The 19,255-nt window shown below is 40.3% G+C and overlaps 1 protein-coding gene across 4 annotated transcripts in view; it reads left to right on the forward strand.

The window, feature by feature from the left end:
- Positions 1-15,357, forward strand: part of disp1.L (dispatched RND transporter family member 1 L homeolog) — a 99,944-nt gene extending 84,587 nt beyond the window's left edge. For all 4 annotated transcript variants that reach the window (XM_018262636.2, XM_018262637.2, XM_041562562.1 and 1 more), the window contains 5 exons: positions 1,130-1,253; positions 3,252-3,379; positions 4,824-4,921; positions 5,580-5,677; positions 11,878-15,357. In XM_018262636.2, coding sequence (XP_018118125.1) covers positions 1,130-1,253; positions 3,252-3,379; positions 4,824-4,921; positions 5,580-5,677; positions 11,878-14,508 — 3,079 coding nt within the window. In that variant the 3' untranslated portion in view covers positions 14,509-15,357. The remainder of the gene's footprint in view (positions 1-1,129; positions 1,254-3,251; positions 3,380-4,823; positions 4,922-5,579; positions 5,678-11,877) is intronic.
- Positions 15,358-19,255: the final 3,898 nt, after the last annotated feature.

Genomic DNA, 19,255 nt, shown 5'->3' on the forward strand with positions numbered 1-19,255 from the left:
AATGAAGGTGTACGCATTTGCAGTAAAGGAATTAGCAAAGAATATTTGTATTACTCATGCGCCTGTTTAGGGAGCCCCAGAGGATCAATGGGAAGGGCAACTTAAAGGGATTCTGTCATGATTTTTATGATGTAGTTTTTATTTCTAAATTACACTGTTTACACTGCAAATAGAGTTGCCACCTTTTCAGGCCTTCCTATATATTTATCTTTTTTCCCTATTATAACATTGGGATCAACCTTCATTTTTACCGGCCAGGCCGCTAAAATACTGGCCAAGTGGCAACCATAACTGCATATAATTCACTCTACAATATAAAATGTATTTCCTGAACCAACAAGTGTATCTTTTTAGTTGTAATATTGGTGTGTAGGTGCATCTCAGGTCATTTTGCCTGGTCATGTGATTTCAGAAAGAGCCAGCACTTTAGGATAGAACTGCTTTCTGGCAGGCTGTTGTTTCTCCTACTCAATGTAACTGAATGTGTCGCAGTGGGACCTGGATTTTACTATTGAGTGTTGTTCTTAGATCTACCAGGCAGCTGTTACCTTGTGTTAGGGAGCTGCTATCTGGTTACCTTCCCATTGTGTTCTGTTGTTAGACTACGGGGGGGAAAAAGGGAGGGGTGATATCACTCCAACTTGCAATACAGCAGTAAAGAGTGACTGAAGTTTATCAGAGCACAAGTCACGTGACTGGGGGCAGCTGGGAAACTGACAATTTGTCTAGCCCCATGTCAGATTTCAAAATGAAATGACAGTATCTCTTTAAGTGTCTGTGACACAGCTCTCTGCAGATGCACCCCAACCACTGGCCAAGGGTATCAGGTTAGCAGATTGAATAACTGGGGGAGACTAACTAATAGATCATGAGTCGTGTTCTTTTTATAACCTGGCCCCATTTGTCTAACGTACTGCTCCTTTAATTCTATCCACATGATTACAGTTGAATGCGATAGATATATAATTATGTTCCCTTTTGGACACTCTGCCCCTCCGCTTAGGGGAAACATAACCTAAGAAGAAGCTGCACAGGTCATTTTATTTCATAACCTTGAGATCTATGTAGAAACAGTGTTCATTTGTTTTATTTGTTTTTATTTTAAAAGTGTTCTTTTCTTCTTTTCCAGCTACGCTGCTTTGATAGCTGACTGGCCTGTTGTGGTTCTCGGCGTGTGCACTGTAATTATAGTGGTTTGTGCCCTGGTTGGCATCCTTGTGCCCGACCTTCCAGACTTTTCTGATCCTCTTCTGGTGAGTTTGTTTCTCTGCGGCTAATGTTTATTAAATTTTGTTTATCAAATGTTCAAATTTTTTATGGTCAAAACTGTCCAATTCGACTAGGGATTCCAGTTTTTAAAAAAAAAAAAAAAAATTAGACTTTCGAGATTTATCATACTCTTTAAGAATTCGAATTCGACTATTCGCCACCTTAAACCTGCCGAATGGATGTTTGAGTCAATGGGAGTGGTCCAGGGATCAATTTGGAGCTATTTGCAGCTTTCCTAACATTTGAGTTTTTTCAGGTCGATTCAAGTCATCCGAGTTTTAAAAATTCAATTTTATTAATACATTTCGATTGGTCGAATATTGAATTGATGGCAGTTTAGGGGAGTTTTTTAAAAAAAAAAACTCATATGAATTCGAAATTCGACCTCCTATAGCCTTTGATGAGTGTCTGGATTCTGGATGTGGGTATTTTTGACCATTCGTCCATATAAAATCTCTCCAGTTCAGTTAAATTTGATGGCTGCCGAGCATGGACAGTCTGCTTCAAATCATCCCATAGATTTCCCATCATATTCAAGTTGGGGGACAGTGACGGCCATTCCAGAATATTGTACTTGTCCCTCTGCATAAATGACTTTGTAGATTTCCAAGTGTGTTTAGGGTCAATATCCAACCCCTGCAGCGTAACTTCAACTTTGTGACTGATGCTTGAACATTATCCTGAAGAATTTGTAGATATTGGGTTAAATTCATCCGACCCTCAACTTTAACAAGGGCCCCAGTAGTCCCTGAACTAGCCACACAGCCCCACAGCATGATGGGACCTCCACCAAATTTGACAGTAGGTAGCAGGTGTTTTTCTTGGAATGCGGTGTTCTTCTTCCGCCATGCAAAGCACTTTTTGTCATGACCAAATAACTAATTTTTTGTCTCATCAGTGCAAAGCACTTTGTTCCAAAATGACTGTGGCTTGTCTAAATGAGCTTTTGCATACAACAACAGATGTTCTTTGTGCAAATTGAGCTGAATTGTAGAACGATGTACAGATAAACCATCTGCAGCAAGATGTTCTTGCAGGTCTTTGGAGGAGATCTTTGGGTTGTCTGTAACCATTCTCACAATCCTCCTCATATGCTGCTCCTCTATTTTGATTGTCCTGCCAGACCTGGGTTTTACAGCAACTGTGCCTGTGGCCTTCCATTTCCTGATTACATTCCTTACAGTTGAAACTGACAGTTTAAACCTCTGAGATAGCTTTTTGTAGCCTTCCCCTAAACCATGATACTGAACAATCTTCCTTTTCAGATCTTTTGAGAGTTGCTTTGAGGATCCCATGCTGTCACTCTTCAGAGGAGAGTCAAACAGAAGTACAACTTGCAATTGGTCACTTTAAATACCTTTTCTCATGATTGGACACACCTGCCTATGAAGTTCAGGGCTTAACAAGCTAATCCAACCAATTTGGTGTTGCCAGTAATCAGTATTTTTTAATTCCATACAACTGAATACTGCTTCACTAAAAATCTTTGTTCAAAAAACACCCCAGTACTCAGATGTTCCTGGGAAATGAAAGGCCTACCACTGTTATCTTTTTTGTTAAAAGTGGATTAACTTATTATGCAGGCTGAGAGGGGTTCCCAAACTTTTTCATATGACTGTATATGTGGAGGCAATAAAATATAGCCACAGGCTTTGTCATTAAAAACCGCTTATGTTAAAGTGAAGCGTCCTCTCTAAAATAAAAAGACTTCAGTGTTGTGTCTCAGGTCTAATAGGCGTATGAGATAATATCTCTGACTGGCATTCGTAGCCCTGAGCGTGTAATACACAGAGGAATCTGTGCAGCCTGGAGCCGTCAGTTGTCACCCACCTGTTAGGAAGCAGTCACCCTTGACCTGTACAATGTGACCTTTCTTTGTAGTGAGGGTCTCTGCCTCCCCTTGTTATTTGGGCTTCTTTTGTTACAGCAATGCCGGGACAAGGCCACAAGGATTGATTACATTCTTTCATTTTCAATTCAAGGGTTTTGAGCCCAGAGGGACAGCCATCGGACAAAGACTGGTGACATGGAATAACATGGTGAAAAACACTGGCTACAAAGCAACACTGGCCAACTATCCCTTTAAATATGCAGACGAGCAGGCAAAAAAGTAAATGTTTTGGTGTGATTTCTATATCCTCTTTAAAGGGGTAGTTCACCTTTATATTAACTTTTAGTATGACGTAGAGACTGATATTCCGAGACAATTTGCTTTTGGTTTTCATTTTTTATTACTTGTAGCTTTTCAGTTATTTAGCTTTTTATTCAGCAGCTCTCCAGTTTGCAACTTCGGCAATCTGGTTGCTATCGTCTAAATGACCCTAGCAACCATGGGTTGATTTAAATACCAGAATAGGAGAGGGTCTGAATAGAAAGATGAGCAATACAAAGTAGCAATAACTATAAATGTGTAGCCTTACAGAGAATTTGTTTTTAAGATGGGGTCAGTGACCCCTATTAAACTGCAAAGTTTCAAAAGAAGAAGGCAAATAATTTTAAAACTCTAAAAATTAAAAAATGAAGACCAAATGAATAGTCGCTTAGAATTGGTCACTCTATAACATACTAAAATGTAACTAAAAAGTGAACCACCCCTTGAAGTAACTTCTCTAAATGCTGTGTTTCTCCTTTCTATCTTTCAGTGGTAACTTTTAGTTCTGTATTTCTTAAAATATCACAAAAATGAAAATGTAATATCATACTGAAATTTTCTAAATACAATAAATTAAAAATTCTGTACTGTTTCTGAAATAATCAAGTTTATCTTCACTATCCCTCTCTCATCATCTGTTTCTCTTCATTCTGTTTTTACGCAGGATTTGGGTGTCAGATGAATGATCCAATATATCTTATAGGGGGGCTTTCTTTCCTAACAGATGTATTAGAGCTCACTCAAATAACTGATTCCAGTACAAACAAAATCTAACAAAATAACTGCCTTTTGCACAAATTCTGCATGTAGAGAGACATGATGTCTGGTGATTTTAATAGACTGAGATCTAATACATCTTCTAGGCAAAAGGAGCCCCCCTATAAGATATATTGGATCTAACTGTCTGACATACAACTCCTGAATGAAGACAGAATGAAGAGAAACAGATGCCGAGAGAGGAATAGTGAAGATAAACTTGATTATTTCAGAAACAATGCAGAATATTTAATTGATTGTATTTAGAAAGTTTCTTATTTCAGTATGATGAAGCTTGTATACCATTTTCATTTGTGATAGTTCCCGCAAAACCATCTTAACATTTTCTTTTTGTGGGGGGGGTTGGGCAATATTAAAAAGGGGGGCAGGTTGTCCTTTATCTGCCAATGTATGACCAGCTTTAGACTAATGGCATATGTTGCATTTCTCCACCACCATAATTGCTTCTGGTAGAGAAACACCTAGTTCTTCCCGTGCCTCCTCATTGATGTGAATTGCACAATGTTATTTAGGACAATAGCTGCAATACTTAGATGTTTCTATAGAAATAAAACAAGAGTTTGCCCTCTCAAAGAACCGGCGGAGATGTGTAAGTGTAGAAATAATGTGTTTTATGTCTATTTAGCCATCACGATGACAGGTGGTCAGAAGATCATTATGAGCGAGAGAAGAGACAAGCAGACTGGAACTTTCACAAGGACAGTTTCTTCTGTGCTGTCCCAAGTGAGTGAGCAGATATTTGGGTCGTGCTTTGGTTGAGGGGAATTACTGGAGAGCAAGCCTCTCTACTTGATATAGTGCCACACTTAAGGGGTTATTTATTAAAGTCCGAATGCCAAAAACTTGAAAAATCCAATGTTTTGATAGGGAAAGATTTATTATACCCAAAGGTAATCTGAAAATACTCCATCTCCAAGCTGTTGGGGTCCTGTAGAAGTCAGTTGGCATCTAAAATTTGAAGATATCATGGTCTGCACTAAGTTTCGATTTCACTAAATATTTGAGCGTTTTGGGCATAAAACAATAAAAAATAGTTTTGTTTTTTTTTACAAAAACCTGAATTTATGAAACTTATTTTATCTTGTTTTTACAGTGATAAATAAGGTCAAATCGTGAATTCTAGTTTGGTCGGAATTATTTTTACTAAAAAAAATCTTAAAAATTTGATAAATAACCCCCCTTAGAGTGCTAGCAATTAAGAATGTACCCCTGATCTCTGAACATTATATTATTTTCTTTGAGCTTGTTTTGCAGATTTGTGTTTAATTTGATCCCGAGTTCTTTCTTTGTTTATATCTGATCAACATTACTTAATTGCGTTGTTAATTTGATTTGGTGCATATTCTGTGTATCGGTCAGTAACTTTTGATATCATTCACAGATGATCATTATTCCCGAGTAGTGTTTACATCTGTGGATGGAGAGAATCTGTGGAACCTGCGGTCGATTAAGTCCATGTGCAGTATAGATAATTCAAGGGTAAGCAAGATGGATATTTAAATGAGACCTGTTTAACGATGATTTGCACAAGTTTATAAAACATCAGTGTAATGAGAAACTGTCTTAGAAGTTTTAGGGCAGAGACACACGCTGTGATTTGGGGAGATTAGTCGGCCAGCGACAAATCTCCTCTTCTTCGAGGCGACTAATCGCCCCAAACTGCCTTCCTGTCGGCTAGAATGTATATCGTCGGTGGTCGTCTGAAGTTGCCTCACAAGGAAACTTCGGGCGACTCGGGAAATAAATCACTCCAAGTGCCATCCCGCCGACAATTTACATTCTAGCCGGCGGGAGGCAGTTCGGGGAGATTAGTCGCCCCAAAGAAGAGAAGATTTGTTGTTGGGCGACTAATCTCCCCGAATTGCAGCGTGTGTCTCTGCCATTAGGCAGATATATTTACTCCAAAGCAAAGTGTTAACCATACATAGGCCAGGACTGTCTGCTTACTAGCCAGCTTTTGATTGGGTTAACTCTAAATAAAATGTTGGGATGGTCATTATCTGGATACTGTCTTCTCCAGGTCTGCTCAGACAGTTAATGGGATTCCATTATAGGTCTAGTGGCCAAATCGTTTTGATCATTCAGATTTGTCCCACTACCTGGGCCGACTAAATCCCCCCCGAATCTCCCAGTGTGACCTTAGAGGATAAAAAGCTGACAAGGAAAGGGTTAAATTACTGTTTTTTTTGGTATTTTTTCCCCCTATGCTGTATATTGCTTCAAAGGAAGATCCTGGGCAACCACAGTGGACACACTGGCCCTTCGCCACATTATATGAAGGCTCAGGATGACATTATTGGGGCAGGTCAGTCCATTCAAGAGGGTGTGAGGGTGGATGAAGCCTTGTGTATGGGTGTGTACAAATAGTTTTGTCCTGAGGGAACCTATTAGCAGCAGTTTTATAAGACTGGTAACTGTGACATGCACGCTAACGAAATTCAGATGTCAAATCAGTACTAGTTTTACATTTTAATCGCTATAGGCCGCACAGGCAATTAAACTTGAAATACAAACTGTGCAGGCCTTTCTGTTACGGTTCACATCAAGCAATAAAAAAAGTGTCTCATTAAGGAGAGCTGTTGAATTACAGTCTGTTTATACGAGGCATAATAGGAGCAAAGAGAAAGCGGCAAACCAACGCGCAAACGGTTTTCTTTCCTCTTTTAGACCGGACTAATTGAAATATGCTCGGGGACTCTCCACTTGAGATGAGATGAAAATTGGTTGGCGGAACACTTTGCCTGTTATTAAGCTTTATTAATACTTCTTAAGAATTTATACATTTCCTAAATTAGTTATTTGTGCAGCATCTGTTTGTTCCTTATTTAATGAATGGCAGCTTTTAGCCTGAGTATGTTCCTGGGAATGTTCTTCTTTTTTTTTTTTTATTAGGACAGACTAGTTTGCATAGGAAATCTGTATTAAAGGGCAAGTAAAGTCTAAACTAGAATAAGGCTAGAAATGCTGTATTTTGTATACTAAACATAAACATGAACTTACTGCACCACAAGCCTAATCAAACAAATGATTTATGCTTTCAAAGTTGGCCACAGGGGGACACCATCTTGTAACTTTGTTAAACATCTTTGCAAGACCAAGACTGTGCACATGCTCAGTGTGATCTGGGCTGCTTAGGGATCGTCATAAATTATCAAAGCAGCACAAGTCAAATAATATCTGCCAGAAGCTGATACAACAAGACTGATTAATAAACAGAATATACAGACTGCACTGGGTCCTGTGTTGTCATGTAATCTAATGTGGATTTTATAGTTTTTGTATTGTTTAATACAAACGTAATCCAAAATATTCCTGCAAATAGAATCCCAGTTTATCTGTTTAAATCTGGATACATTGAGTAGGATAAACAACAGCCTGCCAGAAAGCAGTTGCATCCTAAAGTGCTGGCTCTTTCTGAAATCACATGACCAGGCAAAATGTCCTGAGATGCACCTACACACCAATATTACAACTAAAAAAATACACTTGCTGCTTCAGGAATGAAAGTTTATATTGTAGAATGAATTATTTGCAGTGTAAACAGTGTAATTTAGAAATAAAAACTACATCATAAAAATTATAATGGAATCCCTTTAAGTCTTCTAAAAAAACATGTTTAACATTAAATAAACCCAAATAGGATTGCTTTGCCTCCAATAAGGATTAATATTATATCTTAGTTGGTGCAATGTACTGTGTTATTTTTACAGCATAAAGGGAAATCATTTTTAAAAATGTTAATTATTTGATTAAAATGGAATCTATGAGAGACGGCCTTTCCGTATTTTAGAGCTTTCTGGACAATATTCTAGTTCTAGCATGTGGCTACTGACCTGAGTTGTTGCAATCTGATGAATGGAAGCCACACTCACAGCATACCTCCCAACTGTCCCTTTTTTGGAGGGAGAGTCCCTCTTTTGACAGCTCAACCCGCAGTCCCTCATTTGTACTGGAAAGTCCCTCTTTTCTCTGCACTGAACAGCCAGAAAAAGAAACAGTTTCTCACTTAATTGGCTTTTAGCAGAGAGCCCAGAACAACTAACAGGTGCAAATAAGATACTTTGTAACGGTTTTGAGACACAAAAACACAGTTTAGATAAGGAGAAATATTTTCAAACTTTCGTAACCTGCCAAATTATTTTTAAAAAAATGGTCATTAGGGGGTGTGGCCACTGAAAGGGGTGGGGTCAAAAAATTGCTGCACTACATGCGGAAAAATTTTTTGTCCCTCTTTATACTTCCAAAATGTTGGGAGGTATACTCACAGGACTTATGAAAATCACACAATTTTTTTTTTTTTTCTTTTTCCGGTAAAGCTTTTACCGGAAAATTTCAACCAAGCTGTATAGCAGGCTCGTGCTGCGTACAAGAATATAAAAGCGTGTGCTAGCATTTCTCCCCAATCCTCCCCAGTTGGACTTAGCCATGCCTAGGAGAATTTAATGTGAGACCCACTGGCCTGTTGCGTATGTGATTGTGTCTGCAGTAACAAATGTCCTACCCTCTCTCCCCATAAAAGCCTTCCCCCTATTGTTTGTTTAAAAATTCCCCTCTTGCACTGATCCCTCCACAATATATTTTTACACTTCCCTCCCTCATCCTTTCAGAGTGTATTTAACCCCACCACCTTCCCATTCCCTGTAGTATATTTCAAAATTCCCTTCTCTCACATCCCTACACTCACAGACGTACGCTGCATACTATTTCTAAGCAACAGATCTTCATCTTCACTCCAGATCTGACAATCTGTTTTCTTTCCAAACCACATATTTGTCTGCATTTTATTTATTTAAAAAAGAAAAAAAGGATTATTTGGCCAAAGAAATTCACTTATCCCACACAGTTTTTTTTTATCACTATCTCATGCACTGTGTTAGTGTGATCAAGTAGGAATGTTTGTGAGTGGGGGCTGTTAACTCTTTAATGGTCTGGCTTCGTTTTCCAAAGTCGCACGAAGTTGCCTCACGAGGAAACTTCGGGCGACTTCGGAAAACGAAGAGCCACGTGTGTGCCTTCCCCCAGACGGACGGCAGGGGGAAGGCAGTTCGGGTAGTTTGTAACATAAGTAAGGTTGAAAAAAGACACTCATCCATCAAGTTCAACCTTTTAGTTTTTTTTGTTTTTTTTGTTTTTTTTTAACCTGCCTAACTGCCAGTTGATCCAGAGGAAGGCAAAAACCTCATCTGAAGCCTCTCCAATTTGCCTCAGAGGGGGAAACATTTCCTTCCTGACTCCAAAATGGACCAGTCCCTGGATCAACTTGTACTATGAGCTATCTTCCATATCCCTGTATTACCTCACTTGCTAAACACCATCCAACCCCTTCTTATACCTATCTAATGTATCAGCCTGTACCACTGATTCAGGGAGACAATTCCACATCTTCACAGCTCTCACTGTAACAAACCCCTTCCCAATATTTAGCTGGAACCTCTTTTCTTCTAATCGGAATGGGTAACCTTGTGTCAGCTGGAAAGACCTACTGGTAAATAAAGCATTAGAGAGATTATTATATGATCCCCTTATTTAATTATACATAGTTATCATATCTCCCCTTAAGCGCCTCTTCTCCAGCGTGAACATCCCCAATTTGGCCAGTCTTTCCTCATAGCTAAGATTTTCCCTTTACCAGCTTAGTTGCCCTTCTCTGTACCCTCTCTAATACAATAATGTCCTGTTTGAGTGATGGAGACCAAAACTGTACGGCATATTCGCCCCAAAGAGGAGGAGATTTGTCGATGGGGCGACTAATCTCCCTGAATCTGCTCTTGTGGCCAGACCCTTAGGGACACGGCTGTGTATTAGGAGCGTTTTGCTTTCCATAACTAATTATGATTCCCCAACTGATCTCCTGATGTCACTGGATAATTAAAAAGCCATCAGTGGCAGTGTGCAAGTATGGGACCTGTTATCCGGAAACCCGTTATCCAGAAATCTCCGAATTACAGAAAGGCTGACTCCCATAAACTCCATTATAATCAAATAATACACATTTTTAATTACAGAGAAAAAGGAAATAATTGTAAAAAATGTGGATTATTCGATTATAATGGAGTCTATGGGAGATGATCTTTCCGTAAATTTGAACTTTCTGGATAATAGGTTTCCGAGTAACGGATCCCATACCTAAAATGTTTGCATTACGGACCCTATTGAAGAAGATTTGTTATGTGCCAGTTCCATCTGAACTTTTTCCGAGACAAATACAATATGTTATCATTCAATAACTCTGGTTTAGATATGCACAGTGAAATCAGTCCTCACAGGGAATATATAACATACATATTTTACTTCCTGCAAATAAAATGATGGAATATGGCAATGGATAGACCATCCTCTCATCTGGATTCAAGCAAGCATTCCCGAAACCACACTTGTTATCTCTACCCTGTTGAAGAAAGCACTGATGAAAACTTAGGGTTTCCAAACCTGTTGGCTGCTTACCAAGCAATGCATATTTTCTTGATGACCAGTTAGCAGCAGAGGTGGGTCTGTCAGAGTTATGGCCCCTACCCTGTCCAAGAAATCGATGTATCATTGTGTATAACATCATTTTATTGGCTCCAGCCCATGAGCCCAGGGTTGTAATCCAAAACTGGGCCACAACATTAAAGTAGCCGGACATTTTTACACCAGTAGCTCAATTTAAAGGGATTCTGTCATGATTTTTATGATGTCGTTTGTGTTTCTAAATTACACTATTTACACTGCAAATACAATACAAAATATCATTCCTGAACCAGAAAGTATTTTTAGTTGTAATATTGGTGTGTAGGTGCATCTCAGGTCATTTGGCCTGGTCATGTGATTTCAGAAATAGCCAGCACTTTAGGATAGAACTGCTTTCTGGCAGGCTGTTGTTTCTCCTACTCAATGTAACTGAATGTGTCTCAGTGGGACCTGGATTTTACTATTGAGTGCTGTTCTTAGATCTACCAGGGAGCTGTTATCTTGTTTTAAGCTGGCCATAGATGCAAATCCTCAATTCGTACGATTTTTGGACCTTGTGTGTGTAGAGTCCCGTCATTTTTCGTCCCATGGAGATCAGTCGTTTGGTCGATCGGACAAGTTAAAAGATTTCTGTCGGCTGCCGATTACATCTCTGAATGTATTGCCGATCTGACAATATCGCTGTGAGATTCCCAGTAGAATTTGTTGGCCATACTTTCGCACGATTGCTGTGACGGGCAGCGGCTGGTTTATTCTCTTTGCTGCTCTATTTTTATCTGTTTAGTGGCAGGTTGGGAAAGGGCACCGACCGATTGATCGTCTGATATTGCAGGTAATCTGCACGTCTATGGCCACCTATAGGGAACCGCTATCTGGTTACCTTGCCATTGTTCTGTTGTTAGGCTGCTGGGGGAGGGAAAGGGAGGGCGGAGATATCACTCCAACTTGTAGTACAACAGTAAAGAGTGACTGAAGTTTATCAGAGCACAAGTCACATGACTGGGGGCAGCTGGGAAACTGACAATATGTATAATCCCATTTCCGATTTCAAAATTAAATATCAAAAAAATCTGTTTGCTCTATTAAGAAACTGATTTCAGTGCAGAATTCTGCTGGAGCAGCACTATTAACTGATGCGTTTTTAAAAAAAATCCCTTTAAGCTGAAAATAGATTTTTGCAAATAACAAAAATGTATGTTAAAACTTCTCTCTCTTTCAATCTCTTGCAGATCAGATCCCACCCCCAGTTTGGAGACTTGTGTCAGCGCACCTCCGCAGATTCCTGTTGCCCAAGCTGGACGTTAGGCAATTATATTGCTATTTTAAATAACAGGTCATCTTGTCAGAAGATCGTAGAACGAGATGTCTCCCATACGTTCAAGCTGATTCGCACGTGTGCCAAATACTATCATAACGGCACTTTGGGAGCAGACTGCTGGGATATGGCGGCCAAGAGAAAGGACCAGCTGAAGTGTACAAATGTGCCTCGCAAATGTACCAAGTACAATGCCGTTTACCAGATTCTTCACTACTTAGTAGATAAAGATTTTTTAAGCCCAAAGACGGCCGAGTATGCCGTGCCAGCTTTAAAGCACAGTATGCTTTTCTCCCCGACCGAAAAGGGGGAATCCATGATGAGAATTTATCTGGACAATTTTGAGAACTGGAACTGTTCTGATGGCGTCACTACCGTGACCGGCATTGAGTTTGGGATCAAACATAGTTTGTTTCAAGACTACCTTTTAATGGATACCGTGTATCCAGCTATTGCCATTGTAATCGTCTTGGTGGTGATGTGCGTATACACCAGGTCGATGTTCATAACACTCATGACAATGTTTGCCATAATTAGTTCACTCATTGTATCTTATTTTCTTTATCGAGTTGTATTTAACTTTGAGTTCTTCCCCTTCATGAACCTCACTGCACTAATAATTCTTGTCGGAATTGGAGCGGACGATGCTTTTGTCTTGTGCGACGTCTGGAACTACACGAAGTTCGACAAACCCCACGCAGAAACGTCGGAAATTGTTTCCACCACTCTGCAACATGCTGCTCTGTCTATGTTTGTCACCAGCTTTACCACCGCAGCTGCCTTTTATGCAAACTACATCAGCAACATCACGGCGATCCGGTGCTTTGGTGTTTATGCTGGCACGGCCATATTGGTGAATTATGTTTTAATGGTAACCTGGCTCCCCGCAGTAGTTGTTTTACACGAGCGTTATCTCCACGACATATTCAGTTGCTTCAAAAGTCCGCAGCAACGACAGTATAACAAGACAAGCTGCTGGAATGTACTGTACCAGAAGGCACACGATCTTCTCTTCATGTTCTCCGAAGCTTCACGAATATTCTTTGAAAAAGTTTTGCCATGCATAGTTATAAAATTTCGATATGTCTGGGTCTTCTGGTTTCTTGCCATAACTGTCGGTGGGGCATACGTAGTGTGCGTTAATCCAAAAATGAAATTGCCTTCCTTGGAGCTTTCCGAGTTCCAGGTGTTTAGGGCCTCCCATCCCTTTGAACGCTACGATTCAGAGTACAGAAAATTATTTATGTTTGAACGAGTCCATCACGGAGAGGAGCTTCATATGCCTATAACCATTGTGTGGGGTGTTTCTCCAGAAGATAATGGAGATCCCCTCAATCCCAAGAGCAAAGGCAAGCTTAGCTTGGATAGTAGCTTTAATGTTGCAAGTCCCGCGTCTCAACAGTGGATTTTGCGTTTTTGCCAAAAGTTAAAGAACCAAACCTTTTTCTACCAAACGGATGAGCAGGACTTCACCAGCTGTTTCATTGAGACATTTAAACAGTGGATGGAAAATCAAGACTGCGACGAACCTTCCCTTTACCCATGTTGCAGCCAGTCCAGCTTCCCATATAAGCAAGAAGTCTTTGAGCTCTGCATTAAGAGAGCCATCATGGAGCTTGAGAGAAGTACTGGCTATCATTTGGACAGCAAGACTCCCGGTCCAAGGTTTGATATCAATGATACAATCAGAGCAGTAGTGCTGGAATTTCCCAGTACCTACCTTTTTACCCTAGCTTATGAGAAAATGCACCATTTTTACCTGGAAGTGAATGAGTGGATTGCAAATGAACTACAGTCTGCTCCCGAAGGCCTAAGCAATGGATGGTTTGTAAGTAACCTAGAATTTTATGACTTACAAGACAGCCTCTCTGATGGAACACTAATCGCTATGGGATTGTCTGTGGCTGTTGCTTTCAGTGTGATGATCTTGACGACGTGGAATATCATTCTAAGTATTTACGCCATATTTTCGATAGCTGGCACTATATTTGTTACGGTCGGCTCTCTTGTTCTTCTTGGATGGGAGCTAAATGTGTTAGAATCTGTCACCATATCAGTAGCCGTGGGCCTGTCTGTGGATTTTGCAGTGCATTATGGCGTGGCCTATCGCCTGGCTCCAGATCCAGACAGAGAAGGTAAAGTGGTCTTCTCTCTGAGTCGTATGGGTTCTGCTATCGCAATGGCTGCTCTGACCACCTTTGTTGCTGGAGCTATGATGATGCCCTCTACTGTCCTAGCGTACACCCAACTAGGTACTTTCATGATGCTAATCATGTGCGTCAGCTGGGCTTTCGCAACTTTCTTTTTTCAGTGTATGTGCCGATGCCTTGGACCCCAAGGAATGTGCGGTCAAATACCGTTGCCAAAAAAATTGCAGTTCAAAGCCTTTTCTCAAGCATTATCATCCAACACTACAGAAATGGGTCCAAACAAGCTCAATCACACTAACAAATACCAGTTAGACACTAGGAGTACAAAACCAGATGTTGAACATGAACATTATGAATTGGAGCCTTTAGCATCGCATAATTGTAGCACATCATGAGACCTTTTTTTTTTATATAAAGAGTTATATATATATATTGATATATTATTGAATGCACCTGCACCTCCAAATTCACTGTACCGCTCCATGGAATGAACGCTTCTGTGATTACATTTCTCGCGCTCCGTCAAAGAGTTCGCATGCGAGTTCATCTCTCAGATCAAACATTTTCCAGGTCTATACCATCAAGAAGGTTGAACTTCAATCAATATGGCTTCTCTGCACCCATAAACACTGATGATCTTTCTAAAGAAACCTTTGCCAGGGAATATGCCGTCTTCATCCAGTAAGGTCCAACACAAGACAAAGCTTCCACTCACACGGCTGCACAAAACGCAAGACCTGTACCCCAAAACTACATTCTGCTTTTGCTTCATTTGCCAAAGTGTTGTTAATGAGTTACTTTTTTAATAATTATTTCTAAAGAATCTGTTCCTCAACAAAAACAGAATAAAACCCCCCACTAACAATCCCAGTGTTTGTAAAAACAGATAGCACTTCATATTTCGTTGTAACCCAGAGGTGCACAAACTGCAGTCTTCTAGCTCGGCTTAAAGAGACATCTGCTGCGGACCAGAGAGACAAGGGTGTTGTAGTTAAACAACAGCTGGAGGACTGAAGCGTGAGCATCGTTACCTCTAATCTTATGTGAATGTCTAGGAACCAAAATATACAGAACTTGACATTTCAAAGCAATCGACTTGGAAAAGCTGCTCACGAGCAGTGCCACAAGACTGTTGTAATGGTTAAGTGCAATTCTTTTGATTGTCCTATGCCAAACATTGAAGCCAATGTGCCTGCTGTATTGAGAGGTTTAGAACTATCAAATAAAAGTTTATGTCAATAAAACTATAAAGAAATGTTTGTTTGGAGAGATTTCTTGCAGTTACTAATCTAAATATTAAAAAAAACTGAGACCAAGTTCTGAAAAGTCTTCTCTTACCAATCACAGCACTTGGAGGCCCATTTATTAAAGGAGAAGGAAAGGCTAAAATTAAGTAAGCTTTATCAGAAAGGTCTATATAAATACACAAGTAAACCCTCAAAGCTGCTCTCAGTCCTCTGTCAAAAGAAACACCACATTTCTTTCCTTCTATTGTGTACTCATGGGCTTCTGTATCAGACTTCCTGTTTTCAGCTTAAACCTCCAGGGCTTGGGCTTGAGCATGCTCAGTTTGTTCCCCTTTCCCCCCGCCCTCCTTCACTCTCTGCTGTAATCTGAGCCCAGAAATATAAGTGAGCAGGGAGACACTGTCAGGAAGATGTCACACCAAGCTAATATGGCAGCTTCTATCCTAAACAAACAGAGGCAGTGTCTAGAGCTGTTTACTCAGGTATGGTAAAGCATTCTGCAGAATAAATATAGTGTTATAGCTTGCACTACTGTGGCTAATCTATTGGCAATAAACTGCTTTGGTAGCTTTCCTTCTCCATTAAAGGAGAAGGCAACGCTATAATGTGTCTATGGATATATTTATCTTTTTTCCCTATTAATAACATTGGGATCAACCATAATTTTTACCGGCCAGGTGGCAACCCTAGTGGCAAATCAGGTAATGAGTTATAGAAAAGAAGGCTCCCCTTGTCCTTTAGAGGTCGCATTTTAGTGGTATTCGAGTGTAGCGCTATAGTAAACTGACTTGTGCTAGGGCCGTTTACTCTACTTTCCTTGGTGGGCTCAGACCACCGATGAGCTCTCTTTCTCAGGGGTAAGCCCTCGCAGCGGGGTGGAGGCAAGGGTGTAGTGTAACTGTAACCTGATGCGATAGCACAATGATGGGCGCCAGTAGTTCTTTAACAGTTGAACCAAGAACAATATTTATTGAACAATAGCACATAGATCATTCAGCACATTGATCCACAATGGAGTATAGAACATACACAGCAGCATAAAGGAAGCATATACTCACAGCACGTATAGGCTGAATCCCCACAGGCTAGGGAATATACAGCAGAGAGTAAGTTGACAGCATGTGATGGGTATTGCCCAGTTTTCAGGATATCTTCAAGTGGCAGGCTAGGGTAACTCCTGACATCCCTATCTCAACACTTGGTTCCCTACTCTGGGTCAGTAATACCCTGGGATCTTAATCCCTCTAATCTCCTCGGCGGAGCCTTGAGCTGCTCAACTAATTAACCTCTCTATCACTCCTAGAGCAATCTATAAAACGAGTATAGCTGTCTAATTACTAGGGCCAAGGAGCCTAGGGTCAGCATCACCCATTCCGTTCCAGCCTGCTTGTTTGGGCTAAAGCAATGGACCCAGAGCACATGGTTCCTAAACCTTTTATACTCTGGCACAGTGCCACTAGCATCCACTGTGTGAACTGCATAAGCACAAGGTCCCCATAAGGACCCACTGAGGTGTCCATATTACTAGGGATGTGCCTGTCTGTAAAGTGTAAGGGTGTCTAAGATTTTCACATCCCTACACGAGCATTTTCCAACCACATATAAACTGTTTCTCTAAAATGATAAATGCCATAAAAGTTATTAAAAAAAAAAAATCCGTAAACCTCTGAATGGCTAAAAAAAAATGTCCAATAGGATCATAGCAGCTCCCACTGACTTTTATTGGACTTTGACTGCGTTTACTTGGCAAAGTCTTGTAGCTGAGGTTTTCATGGTTTTTACATCTTGAATTTTTAGAGATATTTAAAAAACACACATTTTTAGAGAACACATGATTTCTGGGGTGGGAAACCCAAATGTTAGTAAAATTGCCAGAATTAGGGGTAGGCAGAGTAGGCACGTGCCTAGGGTGCCAAACTTAGGGGGCGCCAGGCACGTACCTTGCACTGCTGCCTACCCCCTGTCCGGTCTGCAAAATCTGGCAAATTTCGGTGGTTTGCGCACCTGTACACGCGAACCAGAGGTGAAGAGGCGGTCCTACCGGTCAGTGCGCATGCGCGGCTGAAAAGGGGGCGATGTTACTGGGCCGGCCCTGGTTAGTAAATATGCACCATAATTATATTATACCATAAGGGAAGCATAACAAAGGAGCAGAAAAGGAAGAAACCACAATAGAGGGGGTGAAAAGGAAAGAAATGTGAAAAGCTCTAAAGAAAGAACTATAAGATAATGAGAGAACAGGGAGGGCACGACCAACAGAGCTGAAATAAATAAAGTGAACGATGAAGCAGCGGGGGGGGATAAAGAAAGCAAAGTGAAGAAGTTACAGGTGGAAGACTGGACGCAAGTTTAGAGCAACAGAAAGGAAAACAAGAAAAATGAAGTTAAAATTTAAAAAATTGCTGAAGAAAACCTTGCTAGGAAGGCGCCCAGTCAGTTTTGGGTCCAGTTATGTAACTAGATAATACTGGGCCGCCCCATCATATCCAGAGGTTGACCCGTTTTACCAATATTTGTTGAAACTGCTCATTAATTAGGGCCCCATGTACCTTCTGCCCCCCCTCCCCTGCAGCTGCAGGGTCTGCTTGCGCTGTAGCCCCTGAGATTTCAGATATAGAGCAGGTCTGTCCAACTGTATACGTAGGAGCAGCTTTGCTCAATGTGAGCTTTATTCCTCATCCATAGACAGGCCAGTACAGTAGTAAAATGCAGCAGCAGAATATCTCTCACACATGAGACTACCTTTGTTTTACTGCAAGGTAAATCTGCCCATTTCAGCTCCTCGTGCATTGTCATTTTGTATTTATATATTCGCCTTTCTTTTGGTGGAGCTTTACTGCATTAAAAAAAAAAATATATATATATATATATATACACACACATATACGTATATAGACAAATACAAGAGTCCTCTGCACTCAACCCATTATCAATATATTTAAGACAGAGACATATTGTGCATACTGCTACTGAAAAATGCCTTACCCTTTAAACAACACAGGGATTGTTTGTCCATATATTGCAATATATTTAAGCTGGCCAACTACTTCAAAGTCATCCCATATCTGGCCAGTCCTACGCTTAATTTTCATCTGATTCATTAAGAATTCTGTTGCTTCATTATACATTTTACTAAGTTGGACCTGCAACTTACATACATACATACATATATATATATATATATATATATATATATATATATATATATATATAAATCTGCATAATGGTTTCCCAGTATCACTTGCCTGTTCTGTATGAGGCATTTTCTGCAGAAATGAATGTCGTTCTTTAGTGTGTGGTGAAACAGGCCGTGCTACTTTTATTGCCAGTACTGTCCGTAAACTCAGGCTCTGCCAAAATGTAATCCATCAATCTATGGCTGAGTTGCACTTACTGGAACTCGGAGACCTGACTTTTCTTGTTCCATAAGGAAAACCAGTGCCAGAAAGGGTTTTATTTTGTACGTTCTGCGTGACTATTGATCCTTGCACATATCAAAATTTGGAAGTTTTAAGAGCTCATTAATGTGATATACGATCTGTTCGCCGGCAGGGATTAATTACCAGGCTGGCACAACCGTGCAGCAGAATTAATTGAGCTCAACATGTCCTTAATTCCCCAGCAATGCTTCTCCTCAATAATTATACGCTACTACTAGTACAGGTATGGGACCTATTATCCAGAATGCTCAGGACCTGGGGTTTGCCGGATAACGGATCTTTCCATAATTTGGATCTTCATGCCTTAAGTCTACTACAAAATCATGTAAACATTAAATAAACCCAATAGGCTGGTTTTGCTTCCAGTAAGGATTAATTAGATCTTAATTTGGATCAAGTACAAGTGACTTTGTTTTATTATTACAGAGAAAAATCATTTTTAAAAATTTGGATTA

This window comes from Xenopus laevis, chromosome 5L, assembly GCF_017654675.1.
Source record: "Xenopus laevis strain J_2021 chromosome 5L, Xenopus_laevis_v10.1, whole genome shotgun sequence".
NCBI classification, from domain to species: Eukaryota; Metazoa; Chordata; class Amphibia; order Anura; family Pipidae; genus Xenopus; species Xenopus laevis.